Genomic DNA, 18,356 nt, shown 5'->3' with positions numbered 1-18,356 from the left:
CTATAGGGACAAAGCCCTCTGACCTCCAGACCTGCCTTTATTCTATTTCCTATATACTAGGATCACCAAATCATTTTTGTAACAGGCTAGATAATAATTGTCTGAAGCCTTTCAAGCCATGGGTCTAGAAACTATACAGCCCTGTCACTGTATCATGGTCACGTACAAAATTAGTACAATTGTGTTTCAAAACAACTCTACAAAACCAGACAATAGGCATATTCAACCTCTAGGATGCTTGTCAATTCATGCTTCTTTCTTACTACTACTGGAATGCCACTTTGAGAGAAATGAAATCACTCCGCATTCCCAGTTAGTTCTGTATGTCCCCAAACTGGCCTTGGAGCAGCTGGCAACGTGAACTGTGCCTCCTCTTTCATACGCATCTCATACAACTCTGTTTCCTACTATTCCCTCACCTTCTACCCCTTATGTATAGCATGTGTCTTCCTACAAAGTCTGTTAAGAGCTGTTTAGGCTACTTTAGATCACAGCTACACATCTTGTTTGAGACAGGGTTCTACTATGTAGCCTTGGCTGACATGAAACTCACTATGTAGAATAAAGTGGCCTTGAACTCACAGAGATCCATCTGCCTCTGCCTCTCAAGTGCTGGAATTTGAGGCACGTTCTACCACCTATTTGGAGCATGTGATGTGACTAGCTGTGCACAGTACTACTTAAGATTTTCTCAATTATATTATTATTATTCTACCCAGAAATTTATAATTATGCATATTTTATTCATTTTTGAGATAGGGTCTTAAAATGTGTTCCAAAATGACTTGGAATTCATGATAATTTTGATCCAACCTATTTAGTGATGGGGGTCAAAGGCAGGTATTGCTAGGCCCACCCCACAGTAGTCATTTGTATGAATGGTCACATGAGCACACATGTATACACCTGTATTTAAAGGCCAGAGGTCAGCCTTTGGTGTCATTTCTTCCGAGCCATCCACTTTTGCACAGGATCTCTGGACTGGAGTCTGCCTCTGCAGCACTTTAGAGTGCAACTGTGCATCTCCACAGTCAGCTTTTGAACAGTGTGGGGGCTGAGATTAAACTCAGGTCCTCACTCATGTACAGCAGGCATTTACCAACTGAGACAATCCTCTACCTCCATGACAGGGTCTTAGTATGTAGCACAAGATGGCCTGAAATTCATGGCAATCCTCCTGACTCAAAATAATTGCACAATCTACATTTAGACTTCTCCCAAGTCTTAACTGTTCTTTCCTTCCAGAAAACTTCTCTGAATGTCCCAGATAGAAATTTCTTCTGGTTAAATAAAATGCTAAGTACTATAATTAAAACGCACAGATATGATTTACAGCTTACTACACATAAAACTAAACATATGAAATCCTAACAATGCACATGCTGACATTATGTGTATATATATTCATACACACATGCATATAAACATGTGTGCATATATCCATACATATATGCATAGCCATAGCCATAATATATTGAAAATGATACAAAACCTTTCCACTACCATAGAAAATTCATTTCAGAAGTCAATCAATAATCTCTCTTTTCCTTACCAATAAAGGAGAAATGCACATGTTAATATACCAAATGGAAGGGGAGGGGGGAGGGGGATGTTTGTCCGGAAACCGGGAAAGGGAATAACACTTGAAATGTATATAAGAAATACTCAAGTTAATAAAAAAAATATATATACCAGATGGAGGGGGCTGGGGATTTAGCTCAGTGGTAGAGCGCTTACCTAGGAAGCGCAAGGCCCTGGGTTCGGTCCCCAGCTCCAAAAAAAAAAAAAAGAACCAAAAAAAAATATATACTAGATGGAATAAAAACTGTATTTCACAAGATGAAGTTTAGAATTAGTGGTCCATTACCCTTGCTTACTTTTACAGAATGATAATAGAACATCAGAAAGTACATTTGGGGTAGTAGGGATTTTGTTGTTTTTTTTTTTGTTTTTTTTTTTTTTTGGTTTTTTTAAAATATGTTTTTATTTAATGAATATGAGCACACTGTAGCTGTCTTCAGACACACCAGAAGAGGGCATCAGATCTCATTACAGATGGTTGTGAGCCACCATGTGGTTGCTGGGAACTGAACTCAGGACCTCTGGAAGAGCAGTCAGTGCTCTTAATTGCTGAGCCATCTCTCCAGCCCCTGTTGTTGTTTTTTAAATAATCTCAAAACTTGGGAACTATTTTAAGTCTCCAATGGATCAATTTGGTATTTTACAACTGGAACTTTTCAGGAGAGAAACAAATACTTGGACTGTTACAACTGAGGCAGCCTCTTCTTGGAAGCCTGCTTTATTTTAGGTGTGCCAGCCATCACATATGAAACAGAAGAACATAATCAAATTAGAGCAATTAGTAGATTAAAAGCACATCTCCAAATAGAACGACAGCCTGCGGAACTGCGAATAGCATTTCGTGGATTGCAAAGGATCCAACACTGCACGGACTCTTCAGGAGAGAAAACAGAGAAAATGGGTTAATTCCACAGTCATGCAGTAAAGTTAGCTTTTCAACAAATATTGAACCAACTTACTCTCTATTGAGAGTTCCAACACAGGGGACAGCATGCAAAAAGGAAAAAAGAAAAAAAGAAAAACACACAAATTAGTCGCCATCAATGCAAAGTTCCTGTATGGGAGAGAAAAACACTGAAGAAAATAAAAGTAACAAATGTTTTTCAAAGTTTTTTAAAACAAGAGTTACATGAACAACACAGGAGAAAGGCACAGGGTTTCTCTGCATGTTTCCTTTATTTCCTTGTAAAGGAAATGTAAAAGGGGGAGGAGTTCTTTGTTTCTGTTGTTCCCAAATCTTTCTTATTTCTTTGTTTGCTTATTTGTTTATTTGACAAGGTCTCATTATGTAGCCTCACTGTCCTGGAAGTCACCATGTAGACCAGCCTGTCCTCGAACTCTCGGAGGTGGCAGGATTAAAGGCCTGGACCACCAGACCCAGCCCAGTACGAATACTGTTTTGTTGCACCATCCTCTCTCCTTGTGGATCAATTTGTAGAAAAAAAAAAGGTTAACAGAACCTCATTTCCATTTATCAACAGTGTCAAAATTTGGTTCCAAACCATAGTATCTAAAACTATTTTCTCATCTTCTCCCTGTACCTTGACAAGTTACATGACTTCTGTGAAGTTTTGTAATTCTACGCAAGTAAAAACACATGTTCCCATCACACTTTACCTTTTGTGGGTAAGAGTACTACCATCTCCTGCTCTAAGACTGTTAAGCAGCTCACTCCCTGACCTGGCTACAATGCTTGTCAGAACCAGAGATGATGACCTGAAAACATTCAACTGGGTCCTAGTAGAGCAGTAACAGGGTGGAATTAAAGAATTCCTTATGAAAGGCAAATGCTGAAACCACATGGTAAAATTAGTTTCAGTACATGTTATCACATATATTAGGGAGTTGAGGAGGCATAAAATAGATTCACAGCAGTAAAAATAAAAACTCAGGGGTCAGCGAGTGGCTCCCTAGGAGGACCTGAGTTCTGATCCCAGCACTCACAGAGCAAGCTGCGGTCTTGCTTGTACCTGCAATCTCACTGCTGTCAGAAAAAGAGACAGAGAATCTTCAGGACTTACTGGCTACCAGCCTAGCTGAAACAGGCAAACTACAGATTTAGGAAGAGGCTCTACTTTAAAGAAACAAGGCGTACACAAATGGGGACACCAGATACCTTCTTCCAGTATCTCTGCACGAACACAGCCGTAAGTACCTGTACACAAGAAAATACATGAACACACACACACACACACACACACACACACACACACACAAAATTGACAAAAGATGATTGTTCCTTAATTAGCAGTGAGAGTGGACGGACATTCAGAGGCAGAACCAAAAGGAGTGGTATTGTTACAGGAATGCAAACTCCTAAGTTGAGTAGTCAAATGGTGGGAAACACAGGAGGAAGAATGGGAAAGGCTAAAGACAGAGCCAGCCCCTGTATCTTAGACTTCTGCATCTGTGTTTTAAATATTTTAAATATTTGCAAACCTTTGCATCTATAAGTATGTCCATTTCCACTACACTACACTTTTAGTAATACAATTTCAGTCAGTTACTAACGTATTACATTAGGCATTATGTAGTGGCCCATGCCTTTAATCTCAATACCCAAGAGGCAAAGGCAGGGGGATCTCTGTGAGTTCTGAGTTCAAAGGCAGCTTGATTTATATAGAAGATTCCAGGTCAGGTAGTCTACACAACAACACACACACACTTCAAATAATAAACAGTATGACGTGGAAGGAGAATTTCGGTACAGCGTTCTACACCACAGGATCAGTAAAACAGGCAGAGACGGGGTGTGAGAACCAGAGCAGAAGAAACGGGCACAAGGGAAGGAGGGATTCAGAATAGAAGAAAATACTATTTTTCCCTATCTTACCTACGTTTGTTTGCTTCTTTTTTAAAAACGAATTCTTTTCTGTACACTGTAAATGTCTTCACACACACCAGAAGAGGGCATCGGATCCCATTACAGATGGTTGTGAGCCACCATGCGGTTGTTAGGGACTGAACTCAGGACCTCTGGAAGAGCAGTCAGTGCTCTTAACCAGAGCCACCTCTCCAGCCCACAGCCATGTTTCTTAAATGGTAGAAAAAGTACCGCCAAGTGCAGAACAGTTCCAAAATGAAGCTTAGTAAAACAAAAATGTCAAGCGGCCAACTGGAACTTGTAAGAACCTCCTGAAAGCCAAGTAGATGAGACCTCATAGCAGCCTTTCTCTTTTTTTTTTTTTTTTTTGTGTGTGTTGTTTTGTTTTTCAGCCTTTCTCAACCTATGGACAGGACCCTTTGGGGAGAGAGAATCCTTTCACAGGGGTTGTTTAAGACTATTAGGAAACACAGATTCATTACGATTCATTAGGAAACACATTACGATTCATAATTAGCAAAATGACAGTTATGACAAAGTAATGAAATAACTTCATGGTTGGGATCAGCACAACATGAAGAACTGCATTAAAGGGTTACAAGAGTAGGGGTTGAGATGTCTATGAGTACAATATCACAAAAGATGGTGGGGCGCTACATGTCTGTAGTGAACACGCGTTTCAAGGTGAGAGCTCCTTCTATCTCAGCAAAAAGTAAGATGGTCAGAGACAGGAAATATGCTTCCTGAGTAAGGGGTGGCATCCATGCAAAAGACAAAGGCGAGGAGAGAAATGTGGCAGGGGTCTTAGGAGACAGAGTGTTAGATCCAGTTACAGTGAAGAACTGAGTAAGAACCGAGATGAGAAGGACTATGAGGCTCAACCATGGGTCAGATGTAGAGAGAGCAGAGCAGGTGAGGGCTCTCTAGAGGGTGCTGGTACATTACCCCTCAGCAGTCCTAATGTTCAGTAAGTTAACCTTGATGATCTAAATAATACAGGTTCCTGGGCCTGGAGAGATGGCTCAGTAGTTTAAGAGCACTGACTGTCTATAAGCTGAATCTGGCGCTGTCTATCTTCCCAGCCCTACAGGTGGAGCAAGGGTGAATCTCTCTGAGTTTGAGGCCAGCCAAGGCTACACAGTGAGATCCTGTCTCAAGAAAGAAACAAACAGCAAAACACTACTACCACCACCACCAAAGCACTGGCTGCTCTTCCAGTCCCTTATAAGAGCAGCCAGCGCTTTTACCCACCAAGCTGCCGCTTCAGCCCCACAGCTGACATTTCATTTCGTTTCGTTTCGTTTCGTTTCATTTCGTTCTGTTCTGTTCTGTTCTGTTCTGTTCTGTTCTGTTCTGTTCTGTTCTGTTCTACTCTACTCTACTCTATTCTACTCTCTACTCTATTCTATTCATTTACTTATTTAATGAGTTTTGTTTTTTTGAGACAGGGTTTCTCTGTGTAATCCTGGCTGTCCTGAACTTACTCTGTAAACTAGGCTGGCCTCAAACTCAGAGATCTGCCTGCCACTACCTCTGGAGTGCTGGGATTAAAGGCATGTGCCACTACTGACAGGCCCCACGGCTGACATTTAAAACTTCTGCTTCTAGTGGTAAAACTTCAGATTCTACTGACGACCATCCAGCCTGCACAGCATTCTTGGTCTACATCCTGAGAGTCAAGATTCTAACTGCACCCCTCAGTCTTCCTTTAAAGAAGCCGGAATGAGTGAATAAAAAGAATTTCTAAATAATGCATGACATGAAACAACTGAAATTATGTTGGAAAACATCACTACTAACGGCTTATAGTTATTTACTACTATACTTCTTCTTTTTTATACCGTATAGGAATAAATCATCTTGAATACTAAAACATACCTTGCCATGAGGATCTGCAAACATTCTTGTGAAAATTTCACACAATCTTTTCAGTTCAACTCGACTGCCCAAAAAAAAAAAAAAAAAAAAGGTGATTAATATCTTGCTATAGGATGAAGTCATTTAAAAGTAAGCCTACAGATAATTAAGTTCACTGACAATGACAACAAAAGGCTATACAAACTATTCCTGGAAATTGAGAGATCTGTGGATTTAACAGGCTAGGATAAATGTACAGTTGTGAAATGCAGTAACAATTCTGCTGCAACCCACACTGTGAGGATGGCATTGAACAAACTGTAGTGAACCACATCTGAATTTTACTAAACGTTACAATGTTTAAGTTCTACCTTTTTCCAAACTGCCCATTCTCTTTTACATTTAAAATTAAATGTTGCACCTAATACGCTTGATAATATGATTTATTTGTATTGAGTCATGAAGTATGATATGTGTACCTGAAAATTAATACATTAGGTAGTATAAAAATAAACATTGGCTTTGAATTATGTATTTCTAATACTTTTTAAAATATGTAAAAAAAAAATCCCTTATATCTGGATTTTGTTTTGGGTTTTTTTTTGAGACTTTCTTCCCGGCTGGTCTTGAAATCACTTTGTAGCCTACCCTGGTCTTGAACTCAGAGATACACCGGTCTCTGCCTCCATAGCACTGGAACAAAAGGCACGTGCCCAAACACCTAGGTGGAAGTTGGGTTCTTCAGGGGTCAATCACACAGGTTTACAGCATCACATCCATAAAGACAGAGAAAGATGCAAGAATGGAGCAAACTAAACCATTAGGAAAAGTCCTCCACCACCCTTCATCTCACCTCACTTTCAACTCCAAAGTGAGTAACCTTCTAACTTATTTGGAATGAAAAAGTGTTTTATTTTTTGTTGTTGTTTTTTTTTCCGGAACTGGGGACCGAACCCAGGGCCTTGCACTTGCTAGGCAAGCGCTCTGCCACTGAGCTAAATCCCCAACCCCTTATTTTTTGACCCTCTGTCTGTGTGGTGCCTGCTTATGTGGTGGAGGTCCTAGGTGTCACTCCTTGCCTGAGGAGACACAAGACTAGCTGACCTGTGAGTTTCCAGCTATCCTCCTGCCTCCACTTTCCATCTTTCCTAGGAACACTACATTACAATGCGCTACTGTGTCCAGCTTTGCCTGCTGTCTGGGGAGCCTGTACTCAGGCCCGCACACTTGCAAAGCCAGTACTCCCTCGGCAAGTCATCTCCCAAACCTGAAAGGTGTGCTTTAAAATGTTTCAGTAATCGGAGCAAGCAAATCACAGCAGTTTTAGTGAATTACCAAACTAGTGGCCCTAAAGGAGTATGGTTTGGGAAAAGTTTTGACATAACTGTTGACACATTTCCCAAAGCCAAGTTGGAAGGTGATAGCCTGCTAGGACAAGTACTTCATGACACTTCTCACCTTAGTGTTCTCTGGTTTTTTAACAAGTTCTGTAGACCCAAGAGGCCTTCTTTCCTCTCTGACCAATTGGAACTAGCACATCTGTTGAGGACTTCTGCCACGTCTTCTGTCTGTCTCATGTAGGTAGGAATACTACCATTTCGAGAGCTATAGGAGCGTTCTGAACACGCACTAGAAGCATCGCTGTTGGCATCGTCATCTGAGTGCATTCCGTATGATTCATACCGTCTTCGAGCAGGTTTTTTCTGTTACATATCAAAAACTACATTAGCAGTAGTTACAAACATATGAGTATTTCATAGTGTTTACTTAACACAAAAGGACTGTTTCTGTCTTAGATCAGTGGAAGACATGCTGCTAATCATTGTAAAGATAAAATGTCAATATTTAGTTTCTCTTCAAGAAGTGCTTTAGAAGTTAGTAGAACACAAACTGTTTAACTATGATGACAGTAGAGGAGAAGTGACTTTGAGCAAGCCCAGACATGTCAAGCGGGAGATGCTCAAAGGCATGTGCTTTCTCCTTTACATGGAAAAGCAAGAACAAACAGAATGTAAATTAATAAAAACTGTACTAGAATCCTCTTCTCTATTTCTCTTGCCATTTCTCCCCTTTGGTCCAACCTTTATGTTTTCAAGATAAGTATGGGTTTTTAGAAAGCAAGATGGCTCTAGTCCTTAGAGTTTTCCCAATGTAATCCATATTCTGTAGCTTATTCTGTATGAGAAAGCAGTTGAGGTTCCTTTGATTTCTTAACTGAAAGGTTTAATTTTATTTAACTGCCAATTATGCCTTTGATATTAAAAGTAGCATGAGGTAAACAGATCTTTGAGAATTCCATGCAGAAACTGGAAAAAAAAAACTGTGCAAACTCTGGTACTTGGATTTGGCTAGGGAGCGGTGGGGCCACTGCCACAGAGCACAGAGCACAGCAATCCAAAGGTTCCAAGCATCTACAGAGAGCAGACCTCTACTATCTGAACACAACTGACCAATGCTTTCGGGAGCTGCTGCTCTCACTAACTCTTGTCCTGGCCTACAGACGCTAACTCAGGTGGGCTCCAGGACCAGGTCAACGAAAGACTCCAGTATAAATGACTCATTTCAGGTGTGAACAAGGGGCACCTCCCTAAGACACTATGTTCAGTCAGGATCCCCCACAGACAATCACAGTGACAGAGTAAACAGATGGACAGCTAAAGATTTTATTACTTCCACTTTAATTTTTTTATAGACTATTATCTGTTAAGTTGATGAGGCAAAGAAAACAAGCTATGATATCATAAGATGTCAGAAAATAGCGGTGTCTATACCTTAGTCCGTATGTCTCCTAAGAGCTGAGAGCAGTCAATTTTTAAAGAGAGAAATTGAAAATAATGAAGAACATTTTGCTAAACAGCACAGTGAAGTTGGCATTAGCAATGCCTACAATTAGAAATACCCAGTTGTATAACACAGATAACAAGGAACCTCTTACTGTCAGGACTATCTCTAGTCCTATCAGTGTCCTTCAATTCAGAGAGAAACACCTAAGCTACAAAACCAAAAAGCTAAAAACAAAACAAAACAAAACAACAACAACAAAAAAAAACCCAACCCACTAGTTTCCCAAAGAAACTCAAACCACTTTTATTAGTTATAGACCTTTTGCCATTTATAAACTAAACTTTTCCCAGGTACAACTTTGGTTTAATATTGGAAATTTTCTAAAAACTTGACAGTTCACTTGTGCTATGCAAGATGAAAAGTAGGATCCTAGGACTACAATTCTGATTCACAACAGTGTGGTTCATACCTGCAATGGTGGTGCACAACTTTAATCTAAAATCTGTGAAAATCCACATTAGTCAGGTCTATATAGTGAATTCCAGGCTAGCCAGAACCACACAAAAACAAACAAAACAAAGGACCTGGAAAGCTGACTCAGCAGTTAAGAGCACTGACTGTTCTTCCAGAGGTCCTGAATTCAATTCCCAGCACCCACATGGTGGCTCCCAGCCATCTATCTGCACTTCAGGCCTCCATAGGAGCCAGGCTTGCACATGGTGCAAAGACCTGCATTCAGGCAAAACATCCATGTATGTCAAAATACATTTGACAACAATTTTTTTGGTTAAATATTTCCACATAACTTGAAGCTATCGTCTTACTTGAATAAATAGCAACCCAAGAATGACACAGCCAATCCCTAAAACTATTCGAGCAGATCTAAGCAGTATATCATTAGACTAAAAACCAAACCAAAACAAAACAAAAAAGGCTACCTGAAAAAACATGATTGGAGAGTAATAAGAACTAAAACATCTGACTGATCACATCAGAAAAGGTGATCCACACATCCTCGGTTCAGAAGAACAGAGTCTTTAACTATATCAGTTCAAATACTTTGGAAGCTGAGGTAAAAATAGAAAGTCAACACTGTTATTATCACAAGTTAGGACATGCAATAAATCCTAGCTATTAACAATGAACATGTTTAAAATGTGTCTTTCACCTCTATAGCTAAAATTAATTTTCACAAAATCGGTCTTTTTTTTAAGGTGAGTTTTGTACTTCTAAATTTCAAAACAAATCTGAGGGGTCCAGGGAGCTAACTCGGAGGTGTGCTGCTTGCCTGAGATGCAGAGGCTCCTGCAGAGGGAACCACTGAACACAAAGGTGGAGCCTTCCTTAGACTTCAGGTAGAAATGCAGCATCAGCAGGGCTCTGACTCTGGACTCCCCCAAGAGAAATTAATGAATTCTTTGAAACAGGATTACTGTCATCATTATCTGAGTCACCCCGAACACAGGGCCTTGTGCATGGTAAGCCAAACAAATGCTCTACCGCTCAGCCACACCCCCAACTGTAAGTCACAAGTTGAAAGACTAGGGGAGTTAACCAAACAATAGCACACACATCACCATTTCAAGTTTTTATAATATCATGTAAGAACAGTGTATATACATATGTGAAATACGTATGTGTATATACACACAGTAGACTGCATTCTTCCTACAACTACCTCACTCCTGAAGTGTTTTAAAACTTTACTGTTTAATGTGTGGAGCATTAAGAATCAGGAACATATCTTAGATTAAATCCAGGCATAGTGGCACATGCCTTTAATTCCAGCACTCAGGAGTCCAAGGCAGGTGATTCTCTGTGAGTTCAAGAGCAGCAGAGTCTACATAGAGAGCTCCAGGACAGCCAAGGCCACACAGGGACTCCTTGCCTCAAAAACAAATCAATGCCCTATAAACTCAATGTGAAGATAACCTTGAAATTGCATGCTTATAAGTATATATGCACGAATACTATTATTAAAGACAATAAAAGATTTTTGTTCCTGATACCTAGGTAAGATTACTGGAACTGGCTTAAAATACTGAATATTAGCAAGGATTAATCATTAATGCACTACTCTCCTCCTACACTGCCTACATTTTGGCTTCTCAAGTTTAATCTAGCATTTGCCATCCCCTCCCCCACAGAGGCTCTGAATAGGAACAGCTACATGGATGGGGTAATGAAGGAAAAAGTACCAAGGCATCAGCTACCGCCTCTTCCACATCGGAGCCTGTGTTTAGGACCCGCATGGCACTGACAGAGGATGACAACCGGCTTGACTGGCTCATCCCATATCCTGGACCTAATTCATCAGAAAAAGAAGGAAAACAGCTTTTAGAGTCACAGATATGATAATGCAAGGGTTGGGGGCTGGGGGAGGGAAAGTCGACTCTTATTAAGGGAGAAAGAAAAAAAACCAATGGGACAAAGCATTTTAAAAGCAATATTGTATTTTTCTGGGCACAATGAAGTTTTGGTCGAGTAAAAGGGAAAAGGCAGTCAAAATTATTCACAAATGAGAAACGAATTTAAAGAACCACTGTTTACTTAGTAGAAGGAGAAGATGGCTCTGCCAGTTCAGGCAAGGCTCTCTAAATGAAGTGAACCATAAAGTAACCCAGACCTCCCTCATCAATAACAGTCAGGGGGAGATTTATGAAGTCACACCAGCAACTCACCACAAGAAAAGCTCTAATAGTAATGTCTCCTTCAGGAAAACTCATTTTATTCTTTAGCTAAAACAGACTGTTCAATAACCATCAAGTGACTACTTTGTGTCCAATGTTCTGACACATATAGACAAACTAGACATAAATTCTCACCTGCCCACTGACTGTTTTGTATACAATTAAAACACTTCATCCACCATTTTGGTTTTTTTTTTAAACATACATATATAAAGATGAAGTACATAACTGAGAACATAAAACAATTCTATATTAAAAAAGATACAAGTTGTACCAAAAAAAAAAAAAAAAACCCAAACAAATAGACAACCAACCAATGCCCATCCACCAGTTAGAAAAATGCTAAGGTTGCTAAAGGGAAGAAGGATAGTTACGTGGAGGAAAAAACATAAGTGAATTATTCTCTAATAAATTAAATTTACATAACACAAATTAACTTGAAATGAATCTTATGTGATGAAAACGGAAAAGGACAGACTCTGGGATGAATGCAAAGATGACAGTGAAAATGTACTCATCCTTCACCTGCGGCCCCACACACATCGGGGGCGTAGAGGGCACCAGTGGATCTGGAATGGTGTCTGGAGGCTGGAATAACAGGACCATACAAACCTCATCTATCACCACAGAGACAAGGATAATGGCAGCACTACTGTCAGGCGAGGAGTTAGTTAGCAGTGGTGTCACCCTCATAGTTAATGGTCAGAGCATCACCACACGGCAAGGGGACTCCAGTAGCATTGCAAGATCAACCCTGACACAAATACGAATTACACCTAAGTGGACGGACATAGGCTATAGGAGACAGAAAAGGCAAGTATTCAAATGGAGGGAAATGTCAAAGTACAAGCATGAAAACAAAACAAAAACAAACACTTGTAGTAAAAAAAAAACCACTATGGTAACTAATGATAATCAAGTCCTTCACTCTTAACACCTAGTGAGAGTTATTTCAGTATAAGATTGAATTTTTGTGCCCTTCTTCTTTTTTTTTTTTTCTGCTTCTTTTTTTCCGGAGCTGGGGACTGAACCCAGGGCCTTGAGCTTCCTAGGCAAGCGCTCTACCACTGAGCTAAATCCCCAACCCCCCCTTCTTCTATTCTTATGTTGAAATACTGAGCCCAAGTGTTAAAGGAAGGTGCTGACTCTGAGAGGCACTCTGGTTATGAGAACATTAAGGTACTGCAGAGAGCTAAGGAAGCACTTCTCCACCATGCAAGAGCCAGCAGGGCCCTCAGCAGACACTGGGTACCTTCGCCTTCAACACCCCAGCCTCCAGAACTGTGGGATAAGTCCTGGTAACTTAGAAGTACTGAGCTACAGCAGTGTCAGAGCAGCCTAGACAGACTAAGATATAAGGGAACTTGGAGCACGGGTCGCCATGTGTGAGGAAAGCACACGATTAATTGCTATAACTGCAACTGAATTCTTTCAAGATCTCTGTTTTCACAAGTATACAGACAAATTTTAGATCAGTCAAACATTTACTTAATTATGTTAAGGCAAACATTTTATTCATAATGGTCCAAAGAATATTAGTTTTGTATCTGGGAATAAACTGTTGAAAAATAGAAGCTATGCGCACTGAAAAAAAGACTTTTACTACCCTACAAAAGCCCATTAGAAATCCGTAATGTAGATCCCGAAATATCACTCTATAACCTAACCGTCGTACTTTACATCTCGGACCTCTGTTCAGGTTGATAGCATATAAAGCTGACCCTTGTCTTATATCTAGAATTAAACTGCCACATAAATGCATTTTAATGTTTAATAAAATACATATGTTTCATTTTAACATCATCCTACTCTTATGATTAATGAAAGCTGATAAATATTCTTCATAAACTCTGCATGTAGGTATGTATGTAACTTAGATCAACTATATATATAATAGAAAATAATACAAAAAAACAAATGCTTTTAAAAAGCAACCATGTGGCTCTCCTTCACCTTGGCTGGTGACCTTGTCAGGATGTAAGCAGCCACATGGCTGGCAACTGTCTTACTGAGACTAAAGAGTATGCGCTATGCTACTTCATCGTCTTAAGATGACCATATGGTATAAAGCAACTTCTCAAACTTCTCAAACGGCTCAAACTTCTCAGCCATAATGAGCTCTCTACTTACCATTGCACTCCTTTTAGAGTAAGGAAGCAGTAACAAGTTTTAAATAGTTTGGATTCCTATAGACTCTTGTATGATAAAAATGTAAGGGTATATTTGCTACACATACTACATATATGATTCAACTCTCGCTTAGAATGTACTATTTATGGTGATAAAAATGTAAGGTTATAAAGGTCTATTGAGTTAGCAAATGCTAATTCAAGATGTCTAACTACTCAGTCTTCGCCAACTGCTTAACATCAAGGTGGTAGAAAATTTAGATGAGAAATGTGTGTTTGATAAATTAGGTATATTTGACAGTCAAGAACTATAAATTCCTATGGTCAATTCAGGTTTGCAGTAGTATCTGTCTAGCTTCTTCATCTTTTAAGTTTTAGCTATGGATAAACCAAACCATAGAATAAAGGGCAATGTTCTATAATGGTATACTATAAAAGAATCAGTGAAGTTGTCAGTCTCTATGAAGTGTGTCTATGATAAACTTGGTAAGTGAAGAGCTTCAACTCAAAATTGTTATTTTTAAGGCCAAACCTAACAGGGATGAAAAGTAAAGTTCTAGTCTTATAAAAGCTACAATTATTAAAGACTGTTACAGATACTTAAGAATTATTATCTAAGTTAGTGGTCAGTCACCTTATAAATGATCAAATTCTTTAATGTGTTCAGAACTGTATTTGTAGTCATGCTAGTTCTAATGTAATTAATTACAGGAATAAGCGTTAGTCCCCTCTATATGTTTATAAAGTTAAGCCAAAAACAAGTAACTCAAGGCAAGAAAGCCTGTCTAGTTTAGATAGAATTAATAGACAGTGGCCCTCGACTGTTTCAGAGAGCTACAGAATATGGCATTTAAAATGTTCAATAAAAAACCTTTTCATAATAGAGAGACACGCCAGTTCCTGGCGGCTTCCCCAACATCTCCTCCAAAGAAGATGATGGACACAAAGAACCTCCACCTTGAGCTTGCTTTAAATTTGGCAACGTAGGCCAAAGGGCAAAACCCCACAGTTCACCTCAGCCGCTACCAGGTCCTGATCCAAACTGTGGACAAGCAGGACACTGGAAGGTTGACTATCCTGCTTTGCTTAGACAGACAGGCAAGTCTCCCTAAGTTTCTTCTCCCAGGGGACGTCTGTCAGACCTCCTGGGCCTGGCAGCCAAAGACTGATGCTGCCCTGGGGCCTCTGCCCCCAATGGCCATGGAGGAACCTAAGGTGACATTCTAGGCAGCCAGGGAGTCTCTGTCATTTCTAATAGACTGGAAGCTGCTTGGTCTGTAGTTCCTGCTTACTCAGGTAAAATTCATCCCCTTCAGGTCTCTGATAATGCTGACACTAGGCTAGTGACACCTTTGTTAGTGTAACAGCAGCAACCAAGGCCTCAGCCACCTCCTCAGTTCTCTTCATGTGTAACATCAGGCCTCAGGCCTCCCTTTCCTACAGCTTCAACTAGGCCTAGACACAGGTTACTGTGTTACTAGACTCAGAAAAGAGATAAACTCACAAATAAAACTTCAGTGTAACTTTTTACTATTCCTTTAGTTAAAGGAACTGGCTTTACAAAGACTCTTCTCAGTCATCAACCACCTGTGTCTTGTGGTAAATAATTAAAAAAAATAAAGGTATAAAATTTATGTAAGATCTGAGGTATCAAAAGCTTTAAGTTGTGAGGACCTAAAAACCGTTTTAGGGTCTAAGAAGGTGTGTTTTAAGGTGTGTAAAGGCAAGGTATAAATGAAGGTGGGTAAATGTGTGTTATAAAAGTTCGAGGTTGTGAGACTTAAAGAATAGAAAAGAACACAAATTGCTTCAGATTCCTTTCTAGCTAGGCTACTGGTACGTCTTCAAGTATAAACTTAAAAGTGTTTCTCAGTGTACTAACAACATCTGTCTACTCTACATACCCCCAGTCTTCTGGATAGAGGAAAGCCCTGCTGTCAGGGTCTGTCTTCCTACAAAAATCAAGATCAAGTGAGCTCCCCGAGTCCCACCCCGGCTCTGCTGCACGGGAGGTCTCTGTCCTTTCAGGGCATGCCTTCAACCGTGTTCACAATTTTAACCTGAAACTGATTCCCAAGTCTCTACTATGACACCAAAGTACGACTCTGTTGCCTCTTCTACAATGTGGACCTCAGTACAGATCACAAACAGTGCTAATGGTCACATGTCTAAAACTTATCTCTACTGTACACTTGAAAATCCCTGTAACCTTCACGGAATCTACTTGAATGTAGCTCTCACGGGTCAAATGCACCGGAGGTAAGTCCTCCTGTCAGTCAACAGCCAGCTTACCCTCCCACCTACACTGCTTATTCCTGAGGGTGCGATAGTTCTCACTTTTCCTTATCCTGGGACTTTCCTCCCTCAACTACCAGGATCATGGGGCCTAAAAGTTTCAATTGTACACCCAAGAAAAAGAATTTTCCCTCAACTCTTTATCTTCTGCCCTAACATCTATATGTTCCAGTATCCTGCCAGGTCCAGCCTCACAGATGTATACACCAGGCCTATACTTTCCCAGCCCAGATGGTCCCACGGAGCCTGGACACTGACTGACACAGCTGCTCTCCTGGGACTTGACCAGCACCCCACTTTTCCTGGGTAGTCAGAGATGTCATTGTTGCCTCCCAAACAGCAGGAAGCAGTCTAAATGGTATAGCACCCTCATTCCTGTCTTAACACCACCCTTTCCCGTTTCCTCACCTTTTACAATAAACAACAAGGAGAGATACTGAAAAGTGAGGCTCTCCTCCAGCTTGCCTTTCAGCAACTCCATGCCAGCAGCTGATGTCACCAGCCATCACCACCACCAGGGGCCGCGCGTTTCCTGTTGCTATGAATTGCGTTTTCCCCTGTGAGACATGCTCAGCCCTTAAAATGTCCCTCTGGATATCACATCTGTCTGCCTGCCTGCCTGCCTGTCTGTCTGTCTGTCTCACATGTTCTAATTCTACAGGTTTTGAATTCAATCTTCCTTTTTGTTTGTCTTCTTAGTGACAAATATGTAGACTAGGCTGGTCTTGTTTATGATTTTGACTCAGCCTCCCTAGTGAAGAAATTGAATTCAATATTCTGAATTTATGTGTGACATTGACTTGATTATGGTAGGATTCCATTAATATAATGATTGACTTGCTCACTTAAGGTAAGTTACAAAGGGCAGGGGTATTGCCATGTATTTACTCCTTTGGCTTCTCTCCTGAGACTGACAGCCAAGATACAACTGAGGAGGAACACTAAAGCCCAGAGGTATGGCGGTTTCCGCAGGGGAGAGCTCACTCCCTCGGGAAGCAGTGTGCCTCACACCTGCTCAGACACTCACCAAGGGGCTGGAAAGAGCGGACCGGACTTGTGTCCCTGCTGCTCTCTCGGCTAGCTTCCCGGCTACAGCCTTGACTCACACTCGGCCGAGGAATCCGGCTGCTCCGGGCTGAGAGGGAATAGCAGCAGCAGCACAGCAAGAGAAAACAGAAGGCAGAATTTAAGCTTTTCAAAATTTTAGCTTTCTTTTTTTAAGGAACTGATTAATAACAAGTCTGTTTGTATTGGGGTTGAAAATGAATTGCTCTTTTATTCTTTTCTCCTTTCAGACTGAGTCTATGGAACCATGGAGCCCAGGCTAGTTTCAAACTATGAAGCTTTCAATTCATGTCTTATTTACTCCTTATAAATAAAAACACAAAATACAAATACGGATTTTAAAAAGCCAAAAGGATCTGAGACTGTGGACTGAAGATATAATAGAGAATCTAATGATGTCTGGGAAGCAAAAGGAAGCAAAGTCGTGAGGATGAAAGGCCCAGACACCCTTGGTGTTACCAAGGCACCCGCCCCACGTCTGTAGGCCTACAGGAAGTTCCGAGCACTGAACTGAATGGTGACATTCTTCTGCAGCTCTAAGACCTGGAGTCCTCAACCATTTCTGAGGAGTCTGAGAATGCGGAAGAGGCAAAGCAAGTGAGTAGTAGATCAAGAAAAATGAGTCCATCCCACCCAGGAAAGCCGTGAAAAGGAGTCTCCAAGTGACAGCTGGGCTAGAGCACAGGCCACGGCCCACAAAAGAGGATGCTCCAGAGGTCGTGAGGCTTCCTGAGAGGACAATGTCACAAAGATATGAGAAGGGAATGAGGTCTTTTATAAGTTTTCAAAATAGAGAAAAAGTCAGAAATTGTTGGGAGAACACCATCTAGGGATGCCTCACTGCAGACGCAGAGCAGCTGACGTGAGCCACTGGCAGGACTCGAGCAGAGCTTGCTTCTGTACAGTGAGGCAGTCCCTTCCACACTGCAGTATGCAGTACACAGTGTACTGTGAGAGGAGGCGGGGTCACGGCAGGCTGTGTCCTATGAGCAAACTTTACTCTTAGGACTTTAGAGAAGTCTTCGTATGTTGCAGTCTTGCTATGTTGCCCAGGCTGACTTAAAGTCACCATCATCTGCCTTTGCCCCGATTAGATCGTACGCTCAGGCACCAACCATTTACAGCTTTCAA

The 18,356-nt window shown here is 40.8% G+C and overlaps 1 protein-coding gene across 50 annotated transcripts in view; it reads right to left on the bottom strand.

Moving 5' to 3' along the window:
* Clasp2 (cytoplasmic linker associated protein 2) overlaps positions 1-18,356 on the bottom strand; it is a 181,403-nt gene that overhangs the window by 37,149 nt on the left and 125,898 nt on the right. For 18 of the 50 annotated variants that reach the window (XM_063264733.1, XM_039080674.2, XM_063264736.1 and 15 more), the window contains 6 exons: positions 17,188-17,295; positions 12,262-12,324; positions 11,245-11,351; positions 9,034-9,057; positions 7,721-7,965; positions 6,284-6,347 (listed from right to left, as the gene is read on the bottom strand). In XM_063264733.1, the coding sequence (XP_063120803.1) occupies positions 6,284-6,347; positions 7,721-7,965; positions 9,034-9,057; positions 11,245-11,351; positions 12,262-12,324; positions 17,188-17,295 (611 nt within the window). The remainder of the gene's footprint in view (positions 1-6,283; positions 6,348-7,720; positions 7,966-9,033; positions 9,058-11,244; positions 11,352-12,261; positions 12,325-17,187; positions 17,296-18,356) is intronic. The other 32 variants (XM_063264743.1, XM_063264747.1, XM_039080685.2 and 29 more) reach the window with 5 other exon arrangements.

The sequence above is a fragment of the Rattus norvegicus genome, chromosome 8 (assembly GCF_036323735.1).
Source record: "Rattus norvegicus strain BN/NHsdMcwi chromosome 8, GRCr8, whole genome shotgun sequence".
NCBI classification, from domain to species: domain Eukaryota; kingdom Metazoa; phylum Chordata; class Mammalia; order Rodentia; family Muridae; genus Rattus; species Rattus norvegicus.
The sequence above is the reverse complement of the archived record's forward strand: the minus strand, read 5'-3'. Positions and strand labels throughout refer to the sequence as shown.